Source organism: Sesamum indicum, linkage group LG2, assembly GCF_026168435.1.
Source record: "Sesamum indicum cultivar Baizhima isolate 11 linkage group LG2, ASM2616843v1, whole genome shotgun sequence".
NCBI classification, from domain to species: Eukaryota; Viridiplantae; Streptophyta; class Magnoliopsida; order Lamiales; family Pedaliaceae; genus Sesamum; species Sesamum indicum.
Window position 1 is genome coordinate 12,190,617 of NC_142658.1, and position 26,283 is coordinate 12,216,899.

General features: G+C 33.9%; 3 protein-coding genes and 1 long non-coding RNA gene across 4 annotated transcripts; 3 read left to right on the forward strand and 1 right to left on the reverse strand.

The window, feature by feature from the left end:
- The first annotated feature begins 2,918 nt into the window (after window positions 1-2,918).
- On the forward strand, window positions 2,919-7,188 carry LOC105155575 (metal transporter Nramp3.1). The gene is made up of 4 exons (XM_011071465.3): window positions 2,919-3,582; window positions 4,201-4,337; window positions 4,422-5,074; window positions 6,592-7,188. Exons 1-4 carry the CDS (start codon window positions 2,960-2,962, stop codon window positions 6,814-6,816), a joined length of 1,638 nt encoding a protein of 545 aa, XP_011069767.1. The 5' UTR covers window positions 2,919-2,959; the 3' UTR covers window positions 6,817-7,188.
- Window positions 7,189-7,437: 249 nt separating this feature from the next.
- Window positions 7,438-9,041, forward strand: LOC110011598 (uncharacterized). The gene is made up of 2 exons (XR_002286613.2): window positions 7,438-7,924; window positions 8,832-9,041. It is a non-coding gene; the product is annotated as an uncharacterized LOC110011598 (long non-coding RNA).
- Window positions 9,042-14,554: 5,513 nt separating this feature from the next.
- LOC105155576 (pumilio homolog 15) lies at window positions 14,555-20,296 on the forward strand. The gene is made up of 5 exons (XM_011071467.3): window positions 14,555-15,568; window positions 15,676-15,838; window positions 18,606-18,769; window positions 18,864-19,122; window positions 19,669-20,296. Exons 1-5 carry the CDS (start codon window positions 14,637-14,639, stop codon window positions 19,786-19,788), a joined length of 1,638 nt encoding a protein of 545 aa, XP_011069769.2. The 5' UTR covers window positions 14,555-14,636; the 3' UTR covers window positions 19,789-20,296.
- Window positions 20,297-21,629: 1,333 nt separating this feature from the next.
- LOC105155577 (peamaclein) lies at window positions 21,630-22,396 on the reverse strand. Its single transcript, XM_011071468.3, has 2 exons — window positions 22,194-22,396; window positions 21,630-22,037 (listed from the first exon to the last, which is right to left on the reverse strand). Exons 1-2 carry the CDS (start codon window positions 22,273-22,275, stop codon window positions 21,853-21,855), a joined length of 267 nt encoding a protein of 88 aa, XP_011069770.1. The 5' UTR covers window positions 22,276-22,396; the 3' UTR covers window positions 21,630-21,852.
- Between the last annotated feature and the right edge of the window lie 3,887 nt (window positions 22,397-26,283).

Sequence of the window (26,283 nt, forward strand, 5' to 3'; positions counted from 1 at the left end):
TAGTTTATATTACAGTGGGGGCCCCTACGATTATGTATTTGGGTTGACAGATCGATTTCACGATGTAGTGTATGCTGCCGAGCAGCCGTTGTGGAACCGTTGCACCCAATCTCAATTGGGAGTTGTAGCTGAGTTGGTGAATATCAAAGTCGTGAGCCATATTTCTCACCATATTTCTCAGCCGTTGTGGAACCGTTGCAGATTTCTTGACAAGAGATGGAAGCATTTGAAGCAAACTCCATCATCATAAGGCTCAAGCATCTCAGGAAAAACCTTGAGGAGCTAGACAAAAAGTTTGAACAGCTGATCGTGAAAGCTCAAATAGCTGACAAATCCAACAAGATGATCTTGATACTGTCCAGATCGACATTAGGAGTACCAGACTTGCTTTTAAGTTGTTATGGCATGACTTATCGAAACCAATTCGAAAGGCATAGTCTTCGGTGATGACCCGAGAATTAAGAGAGCAAGAGTTTACCCCTGTCTTTTGAGAAAAGGGCTCTAAACGTAGCGGTAGATTCAAGTACTACACGAAGCCATTTCCAGACATTGTGAAAAGGCAATAATTGCAATAGAGGAAGGGCAAATTCCTGATAATTTAAATCAACCCAGAACCTCTTGGGTAAAAGAGAAAGATATTAACCTTAGTCCGATGATAAATATTTCTAAGGTTAATACTAACTAATTACTATCTTCTGTTTCTGCTTGGTAAGCCAGAAAATGTGGGAAAAACTAGTTTTCTTCATACAAATCAATCCAAGCAAAACCATAGTAGACGCATCTGAAAAATATAACTTGATCTGGATGGTCAAGAGGTTAAAACCAGAAGAAGTTTGAGAATGATATGATTTTGCAGCCCTTGCTTCAGTTTATACTACGTCACCAAAATTTTTAAAAATCTCAAAGCTTCCAAAATGGATCAGTAGAGGGGTTTATGACTCATGGAAAAATAATCCACATCTGAAATGAGGAGATATTTTGGAGCTAAAGTTCATTTTAGCGGCTCCAGAAATTGCAGGAAAAGGATCACATCCAGCATTTCATGTTATCAAGATACAGAAACCTGACATGGTAGCATTCAACAAAGTCAAGGCTGCAACAGGACAAGGTCCCATGTTATTACCCCTCGGTGAAAATGAGATATCTACTAGAAGAGTTTGGGGATACTGGGTCTGTCTCATTGAGACGGAAAAAGTGATATATCCATTTCAAATATTTTTAAATAAATTAAATGGATCATTCTTGTTAAACTCCATGAAAATAAAAAGCACCAAGTTTGCAGCAAGTTTACTCGAAAAGAAAAGAATGTTTGTTTGGGAGAATAAGCTGCTTGCAATAGAGGTTACAAGGAAAAAGGAATGCAACATGGTTTTTATTTATTTCAGGACCCGTGGCATCCTCTTGGACCACCCATTGACAGAGTCCCGTACGCGCCGAAATTATTGGGAATGGACTCCTCAACCAAGCTCAGCGCTGTCATTGACGAGGGTGTATGGCAATGGACTCCTATAACTGATTTTGTATGCTTAGAGATCTTACACACGTTACCTCACATCCATGGAGGCGAGGATAGTATCATTTGGAGATTTCAGAGTGGGCAACCTTCGACACAGGCCTTTATCCGATTATTTGATCCACCGGGGCCGAAAGTAGGCTGGGCTTCACTACTTTCGGGCTCTTGTAAGATCCCACGTCACACATTTATCTTATGGATGGCAATATTAGGCAAACTGCCAACGGCGGATAAAGCATGGCTTTCTCATCTCGGAGATTGTGTTTTGTGTGATGTTGGTGCGACGGAGACCTATAGTCACCTTTTCTTTCAATGCCGATTTAGCAGACAATGTCTTTCAAAGGTTCGCAGATTGGTACATTTTTCATGGTCCAACAGAGATTGGACGATAGATATCGAATGGGCAGCATGAAAATGGAGGGGTACACACATTGTTAACCTTGCTGACCGAGCTTTACTTGCCTCATGTATTTATCATATTTGGAGAGAAAGGAACTTGAGGAGATTTGAGCATGAAGTGAGGACTCCCGCCACGTTGGTTTTCTTGATTGTGGAAGATATCAGACAACGCATTCTTAGTATTAATCTAGCCACTTTTGTTAGTACTTGTGCCTTATATAGATTATGGCGAATCCCTTGAACTGTCGAGGGAGAAACCAATAAAAAACTTTGTTGTACTACTATGTTTTTTTTTATTAATAAAAATTACGTTTACCCAAAAAAAAATCCATAATGACCATAGCTGGAAAGTTGAACCAAAATAGGTGATGAACATAATGATGTCATTAAAAACAAGTTCGAAGTCTGTGATTGAAGTCCGTGGGCTATTATAAATAATGAGATAGGAAACGGATGGAAAATATCCGGTAACTTCTTCAACTCATCAGAAAATAAAACGAGTCTTTAGAATTTCAATTGTTAATATTCTCTCCAGTGAGGATTTTGAAATTGTTACATTGGTGTTTTAATTTATCAATATTAATTTATAAAAAATATCTCATTATTTAATAATTCATATTAATAGCCAAATTCTCTCGAGGGATAGATTTAAAAATTAAAATAATTAAAACTTTAGAAAAGAAATTTTCAAAAGATTTTTATAAAGCAATAAATTATAGAACTTTTAAAATATATTGTAAATAACCAAATTAATCTTCTTATTTAATAAAAAAAATATTTTAACATAATAATAATAATAAAATACAAAGTAAATGAAGTATTAAAGCTACTCAAATTAGAACTGCATAACTTTTAAAAAGTAATATTCATATAATTTTTTATAATATTAAAATAAATAAACCCATATAAATATTTTCTAACGAGAATCTTAATACGTGGTGCCAAAAAATACAATGAGATCAAGGAAGAAACTTCATTCTCATTCATATCGAATTTTTCTGGGCAAATGCGCTTAGCCACAAATAACAATCACATGCAAATAATCCAATGAGCTCTTCTCCCAGAAACCTCAGAAATAGTACCACTTCATCCCCGAGGTTCCACCACCACCATCGCCATGCAGAGCATCAAGCTTCCAACCCCCTTCTCCCGTCGTCAACCTCAGCTCCGCCACCGCCACCCTTACCGACCCACCTCAACGAATCTCAAGAAAAAAATGTTCTTCTACACGCCGTGGAGATCGAGCCCTTCTCCGAATCCTCACCCGGCCTATCAGTGCCACCGTTTTCCTGGAGGAAGCTTTGGAAATTCACGGGGCCCGGGTTTCTAATGAGCGTTGCGTTTCTTGATCCGGGAAACTTGGAGGGTGATATCCAGTCTGGTGCAATCGCGGGGTATTCATTGCTGTGGCTTCTCATGTGGGCTACAATCATGGGTCTTTTGGTTCAATCGTTGTCTTTGAGGCTGGGCGTCGCAACGGGCCGGCACCTGGCGGAGATATGTAGAGAGGAGTATCCCCATTGGGCCACATTGATGTTGTGGTTGATGTCGGAGCTGGCGTTGATTGCCGCAGATATTCAGGAGGTGATTGGCAGTGCCATTGCTATCAAGATTTTGAGCAATGGGGTGTTGCCTCTTTGGGCTGGTGTCCTCATCACTGCTTTCGATTGGTAAATCTTTTCTTCTACTGCTATCTTACATTCTCACTTTTCAGTGTGAAAAATCATCAAAATCTGCTATTGAAGTCTCAATGTGAGTGGAAGTACAAAAAGTATCTCCTGTTCATTTCCAAATATTTTTTTCTCTCTGTATAGCATAGACTATTGCCGGAGGCACAGTTTCTTTATTGTAGTTCAACAAGTTGTACGCTAACAAGTTTATGTACATTCAATGAAACATAAAGATTTGAGTAATTGCTTAGACATCCATGTGACAAGTATAGTACTAATAAGACATTGTTGATTTTTTGCAATCTGCATTCCTAGTTCTAATAGTTGATATATTTATAAAACTAACTTTGTTCATCATAGACATTTGGCAACCAACTAGCTTTTACCTTGTTAGCTGTACTTAGTATTTTCAAGAAACTAGTTGCCTAGAACAATGGGCTTATTTTAGTTGAGAAATGTTTGGTTGGTCTTACTCCACAGATTCAACTATTCCCATTGTAGTGATTAATTCCCCAGTCTTGATTAAGGATGTTGATCATGCTAAGTTATTATCCTTGGCAGTTATATCCAGTGAATTATGTTCTGTTTGTTTAATATACATGGTGTTTTCATGAACAGCTTCATCTTCTTATTCCTTGAGAACTACGGGATCAGAAAGCTTGAAGCGTTTTTTGCTGTTCTTATTACGTGTATGGCATTCTCTTTCGCCTGGATGTTTTTCGACACAAAACCTAGTGGGAAGGAGCTCATGAAAGGTGAGGTATTTTCCATATTAATTTTCTACATTTTGTCTTTCAATTCATCTACTTAGTAGTTAGTAGAGCTTTAATCTGTTTCAGGGCTGGTGGTACCTAAGCTTAGCTCGGAGACAATTCCAAAAGCCGTTGGAGTCGTCGGTTGTGTCATATCACCTTACAATATCTTCTTGCATTCAGCTTTAGTCCAATCCAGAAAAGTTGACTTGAAGAAGAAAGGCAGAGTACAAGAGGCCCTCAATTATTTCATGATCGAGGCATTTATCGCCATTTTTGTTTCATTTATAATCAATTTGTTTGTCACAACTGTATTTGCAAAAGGATTCTATGGGACCCCAGAAGCCAAAACTCTAGGGTTAGTAAATGCAGGAGAATATCTGCAACAGAGATACGGTGGGGGATTGCTCCCCATTCTCTATATCTGGGGCATTGGTCTTCTCGCAGCCGGCCAGAGTAGCACCATCTCGGGTACTTATGCTGGGCAGTTTATTATGGGTGGTTTTCTTGATCTTCAGATTCAAAAGTGGTTGAGATCATTGATCTCGAGAAGTTGTGCCATTTTGCCAATTATCATTGTGGCTATCGTTTTCAATAGATCAGAAGAGTTGCTTGATGTTGTTAATGAGTGGCTTAATGTGCTTCAGGCAGTGCAAATTCCATTTGCAGTTGTCCCTCTTCTCCATTTAGTGTCGAGTGAGCAGATTATGGGGGCCTTTGTAATTGGAACTACTTTGGAGGTAATGCATTCTTCATTATCTTTCCATCATTTTGCATGAATTTCTATGTTCTGCCAATGCTGTGAATAATAGTGATTTTGCTATACCTACTTGAGTGTGTCGCTAGAAATGTGTTTATTTCTTATAAAAAATCACATTCATGTCTTCTTAAGATTTATTTATATGTAATAAAGACCAAGGGTTTACCTGGTATTATTATGCTCAGACATACCAATACTTATTCTTGGACTATTCTGATGAGCACACTGGAAAGCATGCTCCTCTTTTGTCTGATACTCATCAAAGTTTAGGAATAATTACACTTCCAGATTCTTAATTATGTCAACTTATTGAAACCACCTCTACTATTAGAATAATTAGAGAGACACCCTCGTTAATGATGCTCCCATTGCACTGATCCCCTGCTAGTGACGTTCTTATTGTATCGTCACCTCTCGACTTAAAGAAACATCACTAACATGGTGTGCCAGTAATTTGGTTAGATGAGGAGGTGTTAGTGTAATTATCACTAAATTTATTCGTAACTTATATCAAATTAAGGTTGATTTCTGTGTACTGTCAATATAGTGAATAATACTGATTTTGTTAATATATAGTTGAGTACAACATGAAACGTGATTATTTATTACTGATAATCAGAACATTCAAGTCTTTGTCAGATTTGTTTATATTCATCAATAACCACGATCTACATGATATAATGTTCAGACATAACCATCCATATTCTTGCACTATTCTGATGCAAACCCTTGAAAGTATTATATACGTTACGCACTGATCATTATATTACCAGAATTTAGTTATGTTATAATCGTTGGAGCAAAGGTTGTCTGTAAAAACTAGTTGATGGAATCATGGGACATGCGTCAGGTACTATGTTTTTGTTTCACATCCATAAAATGTAAGCCCAAATGATGGTGGACTTCAATAGCACCAATAGCTACTTATAATCCATATCGGCTGACTTCTACACCGATATATGTTCTAAACTTATTCATGTATTTTTCTGGTGTTGTGCTATGGATGTCATATGTTGTTCGATGCCAGAACAGTAGCATGATTTGTGCCTGTCCATGATGTCAAGAACAATTGCTTGAGGAATCTATTACTGCTTCCATGCTTCTTTTTTATTCCAATGCCCGTCAAATTTTATCGATAATTACATTTTGACCTCCTCTTATCTATGTCAAATTACAGAAACCACCATACTATTTTAATACTTACTGAGACACCCTTGTTAATGTTGCTTCCATTGCATTGCTACCCTGTTAGTGACGTTTTACTGCAGTTTTACCTATCGATTTAATGTAAACATCACTAACATGGGGTGTCAGAATAATTATTGAAATCAGTAAAATTAATTTCTGTAATTCGGTCATAGATAAGGAGGTCTTAGTGTAATATCCCAAAATTTTATCAGTACGCTCGGACCATTCTCAAGTTAAGGCATGAATAACAACACTGCCTAAAGGAAAAGGTAAGATTACTCATTATGCTTCATTGTTATTCTTTCTCAGAGGATATCCTGGGGTGTGGCTACAGTGGTGATACTGATAAACGGATACGTTTTGGTCGACTTCTTCAGATCAGAAGTTCATGGATGGCTGTTTGGAATTGTTGTCTGCCTTATAGCTGCATCATATGTAGCATTTCTCTTCTATCTAATTTTCCGTGGCAACAGCCTAATTATCTCCTGGTTTGGCAGATCACGGTTTGATGGATTTGCTTATATTAGAACTTGAAGCATCAAACTTCAGTATGTGACTGATAAAACGTTCTTCGATACATGAAAGCGTTATAGTAACAGACCATACAGAACTCCGGTCGACAGAAACATTTGTCGAGTTCGACGCCCTGGAGGCCCCGTGAAGACTGATACAGTATCAGATCATTACAGTCTAAAGTTTCTCTTGATCAGAAGCAGTTTATGTTAATCTTTTGCTTGGATGATTACTTTCTGTAAGCTATAGTTTTTTATCTGAAGGGCTGTATACATAAATTTAGTGGTACAACATAATGATGCAAGTCTTTGTGTGTTTTTCTTCCTCTAATTTGTCGATGGCACACGTGAAAAGGACCATAATTGTATTGAACACATTTTACTATAGGTTGTAATTTTCTTCCCCTAACTTTAGGTCATTCTCGTTTTAGTCCCCTAAATTACTAGGGTTCCATTTTGGTCCGTAAAACTGAAAAAATTTCAATTTTGGTACAAATTTGATCGAAAAGTTGAGTCACTCGTCGGAAAAAGTCACATACCAGGCATGTGACTTTTTAAATTGGAGTTGCATTGTGTAGAAAATCATCCATATCGTTTGCAATCAAATTGATGAAAATCACCACAGAACTTCGATAGATATTCATATACCTAAAATTGATATCCGACATCTCCTACTCCATTACCGCTGACTTTGAAGCCCAAAGAAATCAAATATGGGTAGGGGTGGGCGAACAGGTCGGGTTTTTCGGGTTTCGACTCGACCCAATCGGGTAAAGGCTAATCTGATCGGGTTTCTCGGGTTTTTCTACGGTTTCGGATTATCCAAAACCTGACTATTCTCAATCGGGTTGGGGTTCGGATATTAAATCACCACCCGAAAAACCCGATCGGGTATCTGATTTAGAGAAGGGCAAAAAAGGGTAGGACGGGTATTCCGTATTCCAACTTCCAAGCAAAAGAAACCCTTCTTCTAGCTGCTGTTGTTGCCCGTTTCTGCGCCGTTGCTGCGCTGACCAGACGAACTCTCCTTCTTCGCTGCGGCCGTGCCACCCACCAGAAACTGACGACGTCTTTGTCTCCTTCTTCGTCGACAATAGTCGTATTTTTGCCAATTTTCAGCATTTTGCTGGGTAATTTTTCAACTATTGGAGTTGTTTTATTGATGTAATCATGTAATAGTTATGTATTTTTGTTGAAATTAGATTTTTGGTTAGTTTTGATTTGTTTTACATTTTGATTTTGAAGATAAATTTATATGCATACTTAGTGTTTGTTGAAATGTCACATTGACTCATTTGTTTGAAATATGCTGTCTATTTTTAATATGTTCCAAGAAAAGTGTGAGAAAATAAAATTGTGGGAACTTTGCCTCTCTAGAACAAGCAAATCAAATATGATGTTCTTGTGCTTAACAAATTATGGCCCGATTCATATAAAAAGAGGTTAAGGGTTATACTTCTGCTAAGTTACAGGAGTTTCACTGTACATGATCTTATCTTGAACTGCCTGATCTAAAACAGTCTGAACAATGTGATAAGCCTTCTATAAGTTCAATGCCACTGCTTAAGCATACTTGCGTCACAAATTTCAATTGGTAATTTTCTGCATTACTTAATGCTTGGCCATCCAGCAATGAGGTTAAGACAGTGTTTTGATATTGGGCTTTTTTGCATCCATTTTGGAGCTGGTTTTGTTAAAACTGTCTTCTTACCATTATAGTTGGATTGTGGAAGCATTGTGAAGTTGGTAATATGTTTGTGCACTCTATTTCTGTTTGATCTTCAAACTTTTAGAGCAATACCAAAAATCTGGAATCACATTTCAGTAATTGCAATAGATGAAAACATTCTTTAGGAGCTTATTCTACTTATATATTTTACTTGTCTAACTATTTTCTATTTTATTGTATGTTAACTGCTACTTGTAAATTTTTGACAAGGTAATAGAACGATAGAACCTCATTGTGTAATGTTACATTTTTAATTTGTTTGACTTTCTCTAATAGTTCTTCCACTTTGTATGCTTAATGCTTGACAGGTCGAGGACTCGAGGATGAAAATGTGATATGAGCTGATTGCTTTTTCAGTCTATAGGCATTACAATTTAGGAGGCCTTAGCTTTATTGTTGTTATTGAAATGATTTACAAAAATATATGATAATTTATGGATGTGATTGAACTCTTTTTTTTGGATATTTATGTAAAGCTTTAAGTATTTGTGTCCATAAGTTATATTTTAGTGAATGAAGTTTATTTTGAAAAATTTATTTTTTTGAAGCTGACAAAACCCGAACCCGACTGTCGGGTACCCGATTAGTCGGGTATCCGACTCAGTCGGGTTTGGGTTTGGGTTCATTTTTTTCCCAACCCGACATGTCGGGTACCCGACCCGAATTACCTGAACCCGACTCGACGCCCACCCCTAAATATGGGTGGTGCACATGAAAACTCAATATCTCCGTAATACGTTATTGTGTTAACTTAATACTATGGTTGGGGCATTCCATCGACACTTGGCGAGATATCCATTACCATTCTTCAAAAATAACCAAAAATCTAAAATGAAGTAGGTTTTCCAATAAATGTAGATTCCAAATTGGATAATAGGATCTCCCATGGATTAAACTTCTCCTTCACGGGAAAAGAATAGATTCAAGATCTTTGATAATAAATTGGGAAAATTGCTCCAGATGTAAAAGCAGTAGTAATAAATTAATAGAAGCACAGAAGAGGAGAAAGATGAGAAATCTCCAGAGTTGATCCAAGTAGAGCTGCGAGGAGCGAAGAAGAAAAATGATCAAATTGGTTCTCACAATCTTCTCTTCCTTTCTATTGACACTCACATATGCTTGAATATTACTGGAGTATGTAGATCAATTTCTTGTACTTGGATTTTCCACCATATTTCTCAAACTCAAGAGAAAATCTTATAAACCCCCACAGATGGCGTCAAATGTTGTTTCAAAATAGAACAATGTATGTTGCTACCCCCACTCAAATAGGTATGCATTGAATCCCCAATACAAGACCTACAAAATACACAATCATTAGAACCACAATGGGAAAATTCTGGTATGGCCCTTCGATGCTTAAATTAGTCCATAATTGAAGAAGATGAAAAAGATATTAAGAAATATTAGGGTGCATAAGCTTATACTTGCACTATGGAGGGCGAATATATATAGAAGGGTCCTAATTGTATGACAAATGATCTAACGGTCACAGTGGGTCATACATATCATGCTCAAGACAGTGAAAAATGTGGTTCCAAAGTACGGAGGTCTCCACTGGATACCTTAGGTACATAGAATATTATGTTCTCATAAGTGGGTCTTTGGGAAGACCTTAGATATACCTCTGATGAAGGTCTCCCCCAGACTCCTTCTTCAGTTAATAGGATCTTCCTTCTTCAGTTAATAGGATCTTGGATGCTCTTGAAGTTCTCTAATGACTCATTATAAATATCCCACATCACATAGGTACAAGTTGAAGAAGAAAACGGATTGAATAAGAAATAGAATGAAATTGTTTAAATCAATTTACCTCCTTAAAAGCCAAAAAATTCAAACACTCCCACCCCTACCCCACATAAATAAAATCGCAAAAGAACTCCAGAGCTAGATTGTGGAACAAGCGCCAATTGTTAGGATTTCTTTATTTTTTACATATAAAAAGATAAAAATACCATTATTTATCAACCGTTATATATTACTTTACATGAATCAACAGTTTATGTTTAAGTATACAAATGAAAGGCCCAAATTTGTCAAATTAAAGCCCAACACAAATCTATGATCTATATTATCTATGATCAAAATGTGGCACAGAATTTATTTAATTTGAATCAATGGTTTAGATATAAAATTAACTATATAATATAATTAAAAGATATATATATATATATATAGAGAGAGAGAGAGAGAGAATGATGCGCCAATAAGAAGGAACGATAACTGTAAGGAATTGGGAAAGAAGGGGAAGCAAGGTAGTCGCTACTAATGAGGAGTAGGGGAAGGAGGGGAAGGGAAGGGAAGGGGGTGGTGGCTAAGGGGAAGAGGGCAGGAGGATTTGGAGAGAGGGCCAAGAAAGGGGGTTTCTGTTTTTAATTTTATTTATATTTTATTTTCTTTTATAACTTATATTTTTTTTACATTACATATTTAGTATTTTATATATATAGGATGTATTTATGTTAGAGTATGTGGCGAGAAAGTCAATTAGATTAGTTATTTTGTAATTTATCTATATAATATTTTAAGATTGTAATATTGTTGGTTTGAAACTTTTCAAGTCAAGAACTTCGAGATCGGGCATCGAGGTATCTATAAAGGCTTGCACTAAGTAATGTCCCCATATGATGTGTCAAGTTTCATTAATTACATGTATATGACGTCTACATATTACTAGTTGGTGGTTGACAAAGGGTTGCCAAGCTCATTAAACTGACTCGCGGTAAGTGACATAATCAGTATGACTAGAACTTATCGACTCTGATAGTATGGAGTTTAGTCCTAAGACATGAAAATCCACTGTAACCTCGTGCGTAGGGTGACTATATCTAGATCTTGGCAAAGGTCACCAATAGCCTTGTTCTAGTGTAGTCAAAGCACGTATGGAGGATAGTGAGTTTTAAGATAAAATTCGTTGCCTATCATGAGATGATACCAATCTCTCATGTTCACCAATGTATGTTAAACTCTGAAAATTTGTGGCAACAAGTGGTGATCTTATAGGAAAGGGGTTTCCTATGTTAATCGGGCCATGGCTGTGGAAGGACCAAACTTATATAGTACTCAAGGCCTAACAGGTTCATGTCATATTCACATATTCTCAAGTTCTATGGACCGTTACTCCATGATAACGGGTACTGATGAATATTAATATATATATGTATAAATATACAGGGTAAATTAGTCACCTCTCTTGAGATTTGACATAATTATATATACTTTCTCATTGTTTGAAAAATTACAACTACCCCCCTGATTTTAATGTCCGTCTAACAACGAACTCATTCCATTAGCGTCCATTAGGTTTTCATCCAAATTTTGTGTTAAACTAACCAAAACTCCATTTTAGATTATGAATTATAATTTTATATATTTTTTTGAATTTTCCAAAATATTTTATGGACTAATGTGCCCTATGGATTATTTACTTTACCCACCCTCAAATCTTTTTAAATTTTCTCGAACCTTTTCTTCTTTTTTCTTTACAACAAATGATATTCAGCAACGGTGATATAGTACTTTTCACATCATCATTTAGGAACTACATAATTACTTCGTATTTAAAGAATGTATCTATAATTATCTAAATATTAACGAGGTATTCATAATCCTATCAAATTTCATAAATAGTAATTTGAAATTTACCTTGTATATACAAGTGCTATAATTGCATACATTTATATACTCATTAATTATGATCATAACTATATCCTAGTTAATACTACACCACCTTACCAACAAAGTCAATCATTTAAATGTATAATGTTACAAACCAAACATGTCTTCACTAAACCACATCAATTTCTTAAAAACATAAAATTTCAAAAAAAAATAAAAAATTAACACAATATTTTGTGAAATTTCAAAACATATCACTATCCATATTTAGCACATAAAATTGGTCAAAATCTTTTAGAAATAAAAACAAATGTCAGTAAACATTCGATTCCATAAATGTGAGTATATATATATATATATACTTTTATAATAATTTCTTTTTTTATTTAACTTATTAATATATTGAATTAATTTTTAAAATTAAATACATTGAATAATGTAATGAATGGTATAAATACTATTAAAAAGTATCAATAAATGTTTGAAATCTAGGTACGAACATTTGTCACCTAAGTCAATTATTCCCAAAATTACTCTTTACCAAAAATATTTTCTTTTGGAATTAATACTCAAAATCCTTTTGTCAAAAAATAAAACAAGAACAAGATAATGGGAACTCAACCCTATTTGGTAATTGACTCATAAATTGCTAACTATATATATTCATAATGAATCAATAATAGTGGATTCAAGATGGGTCCTAAAGAGCAAGAATCCTTGTTTGAGTGGTAAGGTTGAGATTTTACGGTTTCTTGATAGTTTGAGTCTTACAAATGTAGGTATTTAATCTATTTTTAATAATAGTATATTATCGTTTGTTTATTTTAAATAAAAATTACTAGGAGAAATTTATCATGAGCATGGTTAAAAATAGATTTTCATAATAAATAGTCATTGATCACGATCACGCAATAATTGTTGGTCATAGCTTTCTCAAATGTGGCTAAAAATATTTGTCATAGCTAAAAGTTACGGCGAAAACATTTGCTGACTCATAACCATAGCAAAAATAGTTTTCATTGTGGATAATTTAAGTATTCGTATTGATTTTTATTTAATCATAATTAATAATTATTATTTACCACAGTTTTACTCCATAACTAATAAATTATAGCCAATAATAATTTTTTTTCTATTAATTTAATGTATTAAGTACTAAATATTATACTAATAGTATATTGGTTGAGTAAATCTATGGATGTATTCTTTTGGGGGAAAAAACTAAAATCCCAAGGCCAATATCTTGTGTTATAACTGCAAGAAGCAAAGGGGTTGAATTGGAATTTCCGTTTGAGGATAGGGGTTGAATTGGACTTGCATTTTTTGGATGGAAAGTAGTTGAATTGGAACTGTACACGGCACCGCAGGGAAGCAGCGTCAAAGTTGGCAGAGTCCGCGTACACGAAGGCGCGTTTACGCATGAAAAACCTTACCGCAAATTGCATGCAACCCCTCTCTTTCTCCTTCTCCATTACTCCTAATCTTATTCTATTTTTATGGCTCTTTTTCATTCCTTCTATGCTTAGTCTCTATCAATGTAAATTGTCACTCAAATTACTATTCATCCATGCATTCTTGATACTTTTTATCTTTTGGGGGAAACAAAATAATTGAGATTTTTCTTTCTATTTCTTACTTTAAAGTAATAATAATAAATAAATAAAATTTCGTCACAAAAGTGAAGTAATTACTGCGATCTTATCCGTCTGTCCACGTGTCTGTTTTAAACATTTGTGTAACGCATGCAACATCAATAACATTAATAAGATACACCCGTGACTAGCTTCTATTAATTTGTCATTATTTTTTTACGGTAAACGATATTAAAATGACACACGGGTAGGTCTAATATAAAAAATATTTTTCGACTCTTTGGAGAATCACAACTACATCTCCTGAGATTGTATTGTAATTATAACTTACATCATCGCTCCTCAAAAGTAAAACCTTACACAAATACTTTTGAGGAAAATTACGCCGGCATCTCCTTAGCAAGTGTACATGTAATAGGGCAGAAAGTGTTTGTATAATTAGACCTAAACTTAGAGTATGTCCATATCATTTACTCTTTTTTTTTTTTTGAAAAAAAATCATTATTCTTTTTATAATATATATATATATTTGAGTAATTCAAATTATAAAAATGGATCTTTTTAACAAAAAAGGGGAAAAAGAACTTAAAAAAGAATTTGCATTTCCAAGTTTTTTCAACATTAATCTTATCTTTGGATCTTGAATTTTGTGAAATGAATATGAAATAAAAAAACACATTTTTTTATCACTTGAAAATTTTCTAATTTCTTGCTTTATTTTGAATTCTTTAATTTTATTTTCAATATTTTTCATTGAGATTTGAGGGCCAACATGGCCTAAAGGCTAAAACAAGTCAATAAGATGAGTTTCACACTATAAATACAACCCCTCAATAAAACCCCTTTAAATCCTCACAACATACACACACAACACACACATACGCCATTCTCTTCGTAACGGCGATGGAGAGGAAAATCCCTGAAATCCCCTATTCTCCAGCGTACCAGACGCCTGAAAATTTCTTGAACCCTCATTACCAACGCTTTCTTTCCGCTGAAAACCACCCGCAGAGTCCATTGATCACAGACCTTCATTCTTCCGATCAAGCTATTGAATCAGCCTTTTCAAGACTGACCCTGTTCCCCGATTTCGGTTCTCATGGCCAAAAGCCGTCGTTTATCAGTCGTCCGGCAACCCTTGATGCTGTACCGGAGGTTGAATCAGTTCCTTTACCAATGGCTTTTGGAGAAAGACAGCAGGCTGTTTTTTGGGCTCAGTCGCAAAGTAACAATGGTGGAGTCAATGGGCCTTTCGGCTTTTTTGGGGCCCACCAGGATATCCATGTGGACCCGGATGCAATTGGTTTTCTTGGGAGAGGCCCATATGTTAATGGTGGTGATCACCCCCTGAAATCGATGAAGTATCCTCAAAGACAAGATTTTTACAGTGCTACTTGTGATTATAATGACTTGTCTTTCTTGCATGGCAAGGAACCATCTTCAAGAAAAGGCAACACCCTTTTCCCAGTTTTATCCTCGGCCCAGAAAAGCAATTTTTATAGTTCCACTCATTTGTACAGTAACCAGCACTTGCACCAGTGGCAGCAACAGTTTACTCTTGAAAACATGAGGGGAAGAATAGTTACGTTAGCAAAAGATCAAGTGTGGAGTGGTATGCTGAATTTGAAACTTGAAGAGGGGGTGAGTGAGGAAGAAATTGAGATGGTTTTACCGGAGGTGATGGAATTCTTAGGTGATTTGATGAGGAATCAGTTTGGGAGTCATTTTGTTCAGAAGCTTTTTGTGGCATGCAATGAGAATCAGAGGACTAGGATCATTATGGCCCTCACGAAATTTCCATTTAAGCTCATTAGTATTTGTCTCAATTCATATGGGTATGAATGAATTTGACTTCTGGTATTTCAAGATGCTTCATTTCTTAATTTATATTGCTATTGAGAAAATCTTGATGCATATTGTTTTATGATCTGAGGATTCTCAGGGCTAGAGCAATACAAAAATTGTTGGAGAAGCTAATTACACCTCAACAAATATCGTTGGTCGTTTGGGCTTTAAGCCCTGGTGCTATTGCGTTGGCCACTGACCCCAACGGCCAGCATGTTATACAGTACTGTGTTAAGCAATTCCCCGGGGAATATAATAAGGTAATAAAATATGGCATCTCTGTCTACTCGTGATTACTTAAATTACAATGTCAAACAGTTGATAAGTGCTCTAATTTTAATATGAGATTACTTTGTTTCACCTGTTTCTGTTTTATACTCGGTTAAAGTATCTGGTAGTTCGCAAAATCAGAGTAAATAATTGCTAAAACATAGGAGAAAAACAAGTAGCTCTGCTTTGCCGTCAATAAACCATAATCTTGTCATAAGAAACCAACCAAAACCGCCGAACTGGTTCTATGACAAAGTATCCTTTGTCAATTGCTAAGGTGGAACCAGCTTTTGTTTGGTTTACAGGAGTGTTTATTATAATCTTAAGAGAAATATATTACATGCATGTTTCTTTATTATCATATTTGAATTATGTAGTTAAATAGCTTAAGCTGTTTAGGTATTTCTTCATCTCTTACTTACAATGACTGGAATATTTGGTACTTTTTCATTAGGTCTGGCCAATAAGTACATTTGATTGATGACTAGCCAATCCCAGAATTTATACTTGATGCTACATGCTACATAGTAATGTTTTCAGCAGCCCTTATACAGGGGATCAATTGCTTTCTCCGCCACACTTTCTTTTTCACTTTTTATTCTTATACATATATTCCATTATTTACTTGTTAATATGTTCTTTTTGGGTGGATACTAATGGTCTAATTAGAAATGAAGGATGTTTGTAAAGCTTCTTTATATTGAAGGTTGTTAGAGGAGTTGTTGAAGTTGATGTTGGCTTTAGCAATCTCGCATGTAAAGAACCTCCATGTAGGCTTATTACCTAATAATCCCACAGGTTGGACGTGAAAATATACCTTATCACCTTCCTTAGTACCTAATTCACAAATAATGCAAATCTCATAAAGGATGTGCGTAGCATTTGACGATACAACTTGCCATATTGTGTACATGATCATCTCAAACTTTCACATTAATTCTTGCTGCTAGCACTGGTAACATATGCTTTCTGGAAATACTACCACTTCTCGCCATTTTACTACCATCTGAATATCACGCTGATCAAGGTGTACACTATCACTGTATGCACTCACTCCCTTCAGTGTGTTAATGGGCTTGAAAAAGGTATGATGCTGACAACAAAAACGATGATTCTCATCACCAATTTTTGTTGGCCAAGACGGATAATTGGTGGAAGATTGATTATTGAAATATCGGACCCAAAGATGAATTACTGCTCTTAGTCTCTAGTTCCAGATTTAAGTTCTGAATTGGTCGGATGAATGCTTCAAACAAAACTCACTTCCAAATCCCAACTCTGCTTTGGATAAAGTAGCTCAATCATTCACCACCCTGAAGTTTCATCGTCTATGCATGAAACACCATGAAAGGAGAAATTATGTCTAAGAGGGTGTTCAGTTAATCTTAAAGTATTATATAAGCTCCTAGATTATATAAGATGATTTTTGAGTTTATAACTTTTAGGTTTTATTTTAGAGTAAGCCTTTAAATGTTGAACAAATAAGATCATAGACTTTATATGCTATTAGAAATGGCAATTTGTAATTTAAATGATCAAAACAAAATAGTTTTTAAGATCTTAGAAGACAAGTCCCGACTACCTTACTTTATTTAAGGAGTTACAAGGTTTTGATACCTTATTTTGAGAGCTAATAAGCTCCTCAAAAGAATTTTTTAATTACTTAAGGACATTTTCTAAACTCTCGGACATTTGTGTAAGATGCTCTTATACACAAGAACACCTACACTCCATACACATGATGTGGGTTAGTACCTAATTCAAGTGTTACCATTTTCTTGCTTGCCTCACCTCATGGCTGTAGCGATGTTTTTGCTTAAAGTTACTCAAATCCCATTAATCATCAATTATATATATATTTTTGTCCGGGTCAAACTCAATTTTGGTCTCGTAACTTAGATCATTTGGTATTTTCGTCCTTTAACTTTCTATTGTAGCATTAATCTTGTATCTTTTTAATTTTCGTGATTTCAATCCTTTTCTTTGCAGGAAAATGCATGTGCATCTCACACAACCTTTTAGAATTGGAGCTACTGCTCCTATTGGCTCTTGTTTGCTAGCATTTTGTCCTTTGATTTTCTAAAGTAGCATTTTGGTCTTTCATCCTTTTTATTTTCGCGATTTTATTCTTTTTTTCCCCGGAGTTCACCCTTTTTGCCAGTGGAGGTGAACTCCGGCGAAAAAAGAACCCAAATTGCAAAAATTAAATAAATGTAGGACAAAAATGCTACCCTAGAAAGTTGAAGGACGAAAATGCTATATGACCTAAGTTACGGGACCAAAAATGAAGTTAAGCCTATTTGTCCCCAATTGTGACTTAGGCTATATCCCTTAGATTGGACGGACCTAATGTTCATCAGGGTCTACAACAACAAAAAATGGTCGAAGCAAAAACTTTTATTCTTGTGCTGCATAAGTGAGTGATGAACTCCGTAGTTGAATGTATTGTTATATAATGCGGTGGCTGAATTATTTTAATTGTTTATTTGAAGAAATGTGGTGTTAAATTAGCTGCTCCTATATGTCATCAGTTGTAATAAGTTGTTGAGAGTTTGGTTCTTTTTATGCTTTTCATTATCCCGTAGATGAAATGCCGTAAAAGTTGCCTTTCCTTGAGAATCATACTTCTAGTGTCATCCTGTAAGTGTTGGATATGTTTGTCCTAATTTTACCTCCGAGTATGACAAACATCACCTCTTCGCATAAATTATTTCTTTCAGCTCAATCATCTGTCTGATACTGGATTCATATTGACAGCATCTTTTCAACGAGATAGCAAACAACTGCTTTAAAATTGCAACCAACAAAAGTGGATGCTGTGTGCTACAATCATGCGTGGAAAACTCTCTTGGAGAAGTAAGAGAGCAATTGATAAATGAGATAATAGAAAATGCTGTGGGACTAGCTCAAGATCCTTATGGGTATGATTCAAAAGCTTGCTGCATTGTTTAATCCAAGCTCGGTTAGTGTCTAAATTCTTGTATCCTTATCTATTTTTCTTTTAATCTCTTCTAGCAACTATGTCGTGCAACACCTACTCGGAATGAGAATACAAGAAGTCACGACAGATCTCCTGAAACAATTCAAAGGGTGTTTTGCGCCTCTCTCCTGCAATAAGTATGCGAGTAATGTGGTGGAAAAATTTCTGTTAGAATCAGGAGAAAATAACTCTGAAACAATTATCATGGAACTGCTGAAAAGTCGTAGTGCCCCAAGGCTTCTTCTTGATCCTTTTGGGAACTTTGTCATTCAGTCTGCATTGTCAGCATCAAAGGTAACATAATCCACTTAGTTCAATCCAGAATTGTTCAACCAGGTCTAGAATTCTTTCATTGACTGGGCTGATAGTGATTGTACACCAACATCTTGACATCTGCTTGACATCATTTTCCCAACATATTTATCTGAAGTTTGACTCTCCGACAGAAATAATCAGCTTCTGGCCTAGTTAATCTAGTACCATTAGTGGGCGATGTTCTCTTTGGATCATTGGAGATCCAAAACGTTAGCAAAACAGGACAACCTTAAGTGTCATTAGAATAGATCAAGTATGCATAATAGGAGATCCATGTGCTTGACAAGCCTAGCTAGAATATTTTGGGGAAAATGGTCCGGTTACCGTCATTGTGACTGATGTGTAATTATTTCCGAGTATCTATAACTTGATGGTATCAAAATATGTTCTTGTTTAGCATTCACCCCAGAAGTGCTCCTAAATTTTCAAGCGCATTTGAACTGTTGTTCAGCCTTCACAAACGGGGTTCTATCTCAAAGTTTCTTCTTCTTCGTGCCTAACTTGGTCTCCACTGTATAATGTCAGGGACACACCCGTGATGCTTTGCTTAAGTTGATCCAAGTTAACGAACGGTTGATGCAAAGCAACCTTTATGGGAAGAAGATCCTTGCTACCCTCGAAAAGAGGAAGCTCCAAAAAGCCTAGACGTGGATAAATCAAAGATGGTCATAACAGGAGAGCCAAGACGTGTATAAATACCTTCTACCTGTTTTGGTATTATCTGGCTATGAGAAGATACTCATGACGGTAGGTCTGTTCATAACTCTTCTTCCTATTTGCAAGTACTGCATATTTCCTGATGTAAATCTACCTTTTTTAACTGTGAACTCAACTATACATAGAATGTTGTACTAGAAATAACCACTTAGGAAGCTGTTGGAATATCTAAAGCTGCAAGAGCATTTCATTCGAATTCTCTTGCAGACGTATGCTACGATGTGCTCTCGAACTGGTGTATGTTGAGTTAATCATATGTTGTTGTCACGACTTTAGCGCTAATATCATCACCTACCCCGAATGTTAGAACTATTCCCTTTTTTTTTTTTTTTTTTTTTCATATAGACACGTATCGATACACACTATTTTCATACGGTTTCATGTCATTCCACTGCAGTCGGGGTACGTAAATAAATCAGATAAATTATTCTGGTGATATCTGCATTTCAGTTCATGATATAATTTTCCCCATTCAAATAGTCACTGAAGTTGATTATGTTACCTTTGAAATCAAATTTCATCTATAACTTTTGATCTGCTGAGGAGCATGATTTCCTACCCATATGGAAAGGTAAATTTCTTCTGGGTTGGTCCTGCCCAAGAACCATACAACATATATCATTGTACGAGTAGTATCCTACAATTTTACCTATCACGTCAGAAGGAAATTTACTGTGAATGTACTGCCGATGTTCTAAAGTCCTGGTAAATAATTATTAGTAACCATCGATAAAAGAATATGGATGTAAAAATTTAAATTATTTATTATAGGGATATTTTTTTGTCATAACTATGAGCCATAATAAATATTTTTGTGATTTTTATTTGTGATAAATGTTTTAGTTACTACTTGCAAAAAGTATGCCTAACAAAATTTGTGTGGCCGTAATCAATAATTATTTATTATGATTATTTATTTTTAATATAACAATTGTTTATAATTCAATGTTAAATTTTTCCTAGTGTCAATGGCCATCAAGATAATGTTTGACATAAATATTACAAGTTCCATCTTCACTAAAAAGAATAGATCATGTTACTTTATGAAAATGTATTTCATCATAAGCCAATATAATTTATTTATAATACTTAATAAAAATAAAAAAAAAGACATTTTTCTCTTATAAACAGTTATTTGGATACTGCAACATCAATTTTATCATTATATCAATAATACTCTTTAAATTAATTTTATTTTTTTTGTTGTTTTCTTTTTTTTTCTTTTTATTGGTTTATATATTTTAATATATAAAAAAATTATTTATTTTATGCACGCAAAAACACATGACACGTGACTAGTATAATAAAAATTGAGACTTAATTGTCGGTATGTTACGAGGTTGAGGCAATATTAAATCTGAAATGTTAGAAAATTTCATATTTTTTTTATGAAACATGTAAGGAAATAATTAGTCCTCATTTAAATTTAAATTGTTTACATCACTTGTGCTTTGAAAAATTTCTCATTAATTGATTGACAGCGCTCAACCAAACCCTCCAATTTCTAACAATATTTGTGAGACTGATCATATCAATTATTTATACTAATATAAAGAAAAATTATTTATCATACTTACAAGTAATGATTAATAACATTGTCTCACTAATTTTTTGAAAAATAAAAAATACTTTAACAAATTTAATCAACTTCCTAAATTTTACATTAATTCATAACTTAATTTTTACTTATATATTTTATTTTTATTTATAATATATTTTAAAATATAAAAAAAATGTAGAATTTAAAATAGTACATCACAGAGAGCACATCAAAGAAACACACAGATATATAGAAATCCCAGTCCCTGTGTGCCTCTATAACATATCCCACATGATTTTACAACTCAATACACATACATACATATATATATATAGAGAGAGAGAGAGGAGAGAGAGAGAAAGAGAGAATCATACTGCAAATATATATTATTAGTCCCACACTAGAAAGGGAGATGGATGAAATCTGGTGATTGTGGGGTTGGGTTAAAATGGTCAAGGGCATTTAGGTTTGCCTTTGGAGTTTTTCTTGTCCCTGTAGCAAGGGCACTCATGCTTGTTCCCATAGGTACCAGAAGGCACACATTTGCACTCCTCACAGCAGATTCCACAGTACTTGAGGCATCTGTCCTTCACTCCTGCCTTTGAACACCTCACTCCACATTTCTCCTCACAATAACCTTATATTTTTCCCACAAAACAAAAGTCCCATGTTAGCAAACAAACCTACTGTAATTTCTCTAACACATGACAAACAAATCATACTTAAAAAAATTTGATGAGAAAGACTGCACAAATCAAGACTTGAAAATAACATGTTGTGATGTATGACTCACTTGCAAGTGCCATTGTGGTGTCCATGAGTGAAGAACTCAGAACAAGGGTGAGCAGAAGCAGTGCTGCAAAGTGAACCTTCATCTTATAGCTAGTTCTTGAACCCTCTTTCTTTGTGTGTTTGTTTGTGTGTGTGTGAGTGAGAGAGAGAGAGAGAGAGAGGGATGGAGATTGGAATGATGAGAAGCTACATTCATGAGGGTATATATGTATATATATATATATAGATATAGTGGGTGGGGTGGGGTGGGGGGTTGAATAATGGTAGGTGAGGAAAGAGGAGAAGTGTGAGGCAAAAGAATTAAATAGAGGGTGGGATACAGACTGTCAGGTGGTTTCTGTTTGATCAAAAGTTGGATACAAGTTTACACAATGTCCTGCTACGGGAAAATTCTGGTTTTGATTGTTTCAACTGCAATCAAGAACGTGATCATGCGACCTCTATTTGCATTGTTCTTACAAGGTATGTGGATTTTGAGTTTCGGAACAATTGCTAATTACATGAGCTTCATTACACAATTGCAAAATAAGGGTAAATTACAGTTACTTTTATTTTTAATTTGATATAATTATAAATACTTTCTTATTATTTGAAAAATTATAAATATCTCATTAATTTTAGAGTCTGCTTAACAATAACAATATAGTGAACGGATCAAAATGCTCTTTTGGGTTGTAAATTATAATTTTTTATATACTTTTAAATTTTTTTAAAATACTATTATGGACTAAAATGCTCTATTGATTATTTATTTTACCCACCCTTAATTTTTTTCATATTTTAAAAAAAAAAATTATAAGAGTAAAGTAGTAATTGCCACATCATCGTCTAAGGAGTACATAATTATTTTCATTTGAGGGTGGGGGTGGGGGGTATTTGAAAATTTTCAAACAACAAAGGATATTCGTAATTATGACAAATTTAAGAAAATGTAGCTATAATTTACCCGAAAATAAATGATGATGGTTTAAAATTTAGTATTGTGTGTCCGGATTTAAAATGTTTAGTTAAAGCCCTAATCTACTTTTTTAAATTAAAAGAGCTTTCTAATAATTAAACAACACTTAACATTATTTTTAATATGATTTTCATGTCAAAATGCTCTTAACAAGAGAGTCAAAAAAGAATTTTTACCTCTCATAATCAAACTTTATAATGCCCACATCTTAAAACTTTATATAATTAGTAAAAGATTTTAAATTGAAATTCCACTTGACTATATATATACAAAACTTTGCTAATAGTATTAATTACTTTATTTGCTATTTTGATGAATTATTTGATAATATTTAATTAATATTTGCTATTACACTTAAAGGGTGAAAGTTGAGAATCCCAAAATTAATCATATTCAAATCAACCACTGGTTTAATTATGATATGAAATCTAAATTTTAACATTTCTTTTGGTTAATAAATTTTTAATCTGAATTTTTTGAACTTTAATGATATGGAATTATAACTAATTGAATATTTCTTGTCAACAATTTATACGAAATGTTGAGTAATATATAAAATTAAAAATTTATATATAAAAATTATATTTTTCATTCAAATTCTAATGATTGGAGTACGATTGTAAACGAAAAATTCCCAAGCGAGTGTAATTATAATTTTAAAAGTTTTCAAAAAAAAATTTAATCTTTTATTTTTATAGAATATAAGTATAATTAATTTTAATTTTATATTGTACCACAGCTGAACGCCTATAAAACACGTCCACCATTCACATAAAAGCATAAAAAATGAACCAAAATTTGATACCTATGATGCATGTACACAGACACGGATACGGCCACAGTCATACGTACACAACAAAATAAAGAAAAATTAGGACACAAAATGTACTAACTCGATTATATATAATATATATTTTTATTATATGCATTCTCAATTTTTTATAAAATTAAAAAATATACAATATGAAAAATATCAGGATAAAATATAAAATAAGCATGTATTGCATCTATATTTTTAATCAAATGTGGCTCCATAATCAGTTTATTTTTACAAAAAATACCCAATGTTTCTTTTCTATTAAGTTAATTTTTTTTTTAATAAAAAACAGTCCAAATTTTTTAAAATTAAAAAAAAATAAAAATGCGTGCAAAATATTTCGGACACGCCAACAGACGTGTCCAGAGTGTATTCGCCGCAATATCTGATTTTTCCTTTTTTATTTTATAATTTTTAGACTCGTTGATGCCTTATTCAACGCAGTGTCCAAATTTCGTTCGAATTGTATTTTCATCTAATATGTATCTGATATTATATTAAATAATTTTTTAAAGTGTTCGTGAATTATAGATACCAATTATTGCTTGAAAGCAGTAGAAATCAATTAGCTCCAAGTGTCCAACAATCAGAAACTTGTCTCTCGTTTTTAAAGCACATTATGATAATTTAGGGTCTTTTACTGTTGATTTTATTCGTTACGGGATTATTACTTTCGTATTCGTAATTTTTAAAAAATAGTATTTTTGGTGCCATGAAATATTATTTTTTTAAATTTTAATAGAAAATACCACGTGCTTAGTACGTGCCTGTTAGAGCCTGTACACCTTCGGTTCTATATATTATAGGATTCTTATTTTTGGTCCCATCATTTCAAAAAATGAGCATTTCAGTTACATCCACTTAATGGTCACATGGCCTTTTTCCATTAAACATCTAACAGAAAGGTATGATGGGACCAACATTTGTACTTTTACAAAATTATTAAACTAAAAGTGAGAATCTCATAACCATGAAATTAAAGTGAAAAGAATTTAAGTTACATGACGAAAAATTAATACTATTTCCCCTATACTAAAATTATATAAGATGTGCGCAAGTTTGAGCGACATTTTAATAAATTTATTAAAAATAATGAAATTACTATTATGATCAAATTTCATCAGAATAACGAAATAAATTAAACGAATAGATTTAAATATTTAAAAATAGATGATATAACATAATTCTCTTTTGTATTAATATAAATAGTCATTTCCTTTTCCATGGTACCATATTTGTGCCAACTTTATGTGGACATCACAGCATGCAGACGTAGTGTTTTGAGGGTTTCAGAGCATTCTGGAATCTGATCTGAAACCATCTTTCAAAGTATGTTCACTCACATGATGTGTTGGCCGAATTTGGAACAATTGATTGTATCTGAAAGAACAACCCTTTTGCCAAAATATTCAATTAACACTTTATCCTAATCAAATTTTGGTAATTAAATAAAGAGGAAAGACCTGAGTAATATACAATAGGTCCAGAGATCTTGACCGCGAATGAGATATCTTTTCAAAATAAAATTTGTATTTACCTCATTAAAATAAATAGACATCCCACAAGAACGTCCGACTGTAATGAGCAAATGAATGTTATAAATATTACTTAGTGGTGGCAATATGGGCTGGAATTGAATCTAAATAGAGGGTGTTGGACGAGCTTGTAAATTTTTTAAAATATCTTATAAGATATTTGAGACTTATAAGATGGTACAAATTATTTGGTAAAATTTTTAGAACAAGAGGTTATAAGCTCTGATAATAAAATGTTATTATCTTATAAATTCTTTAAAAAAAAGTAGTAAAGAGTTGCCAATTTATTTCTAAAATCTCAACATTTTTTTTTCAAATTTTCCATTATTAGCATCTTAAGAGCCCCATAATTTTATTTTATTCAAATATTTCATGAATTTATTTTAAAAATAAGATATCATATTTTATAAATTCTTAAAATATCTTATTTCTAAATCTCGATAATTTTTAACAAATTTATTACAAATTTACTATTACTAGCACTAGAAGAAAGTTACTAGTGACTATAATCTTAGCACAACAAGATGGTAAAGCACCGGCCTAACAAAATTGCATAGCACTTTTTCCTACTAAAGAAATTTTCACTTACAAAGTTGCTAAGAACATAAAATGTTTTCATGTTTTCTTCAAGTCCCCTACTTGAGATTCGTATAAATTGGGGGTTTCATCCCCTTCTTCGTGTGCGATACAGAAATCTGTTTTCTACCTTCATCACTCCGATAAATCTCTGTGATTTCACTGTGTGTGTTCGGGTTTCACGATGATTTCTTGGGTCTGTGTG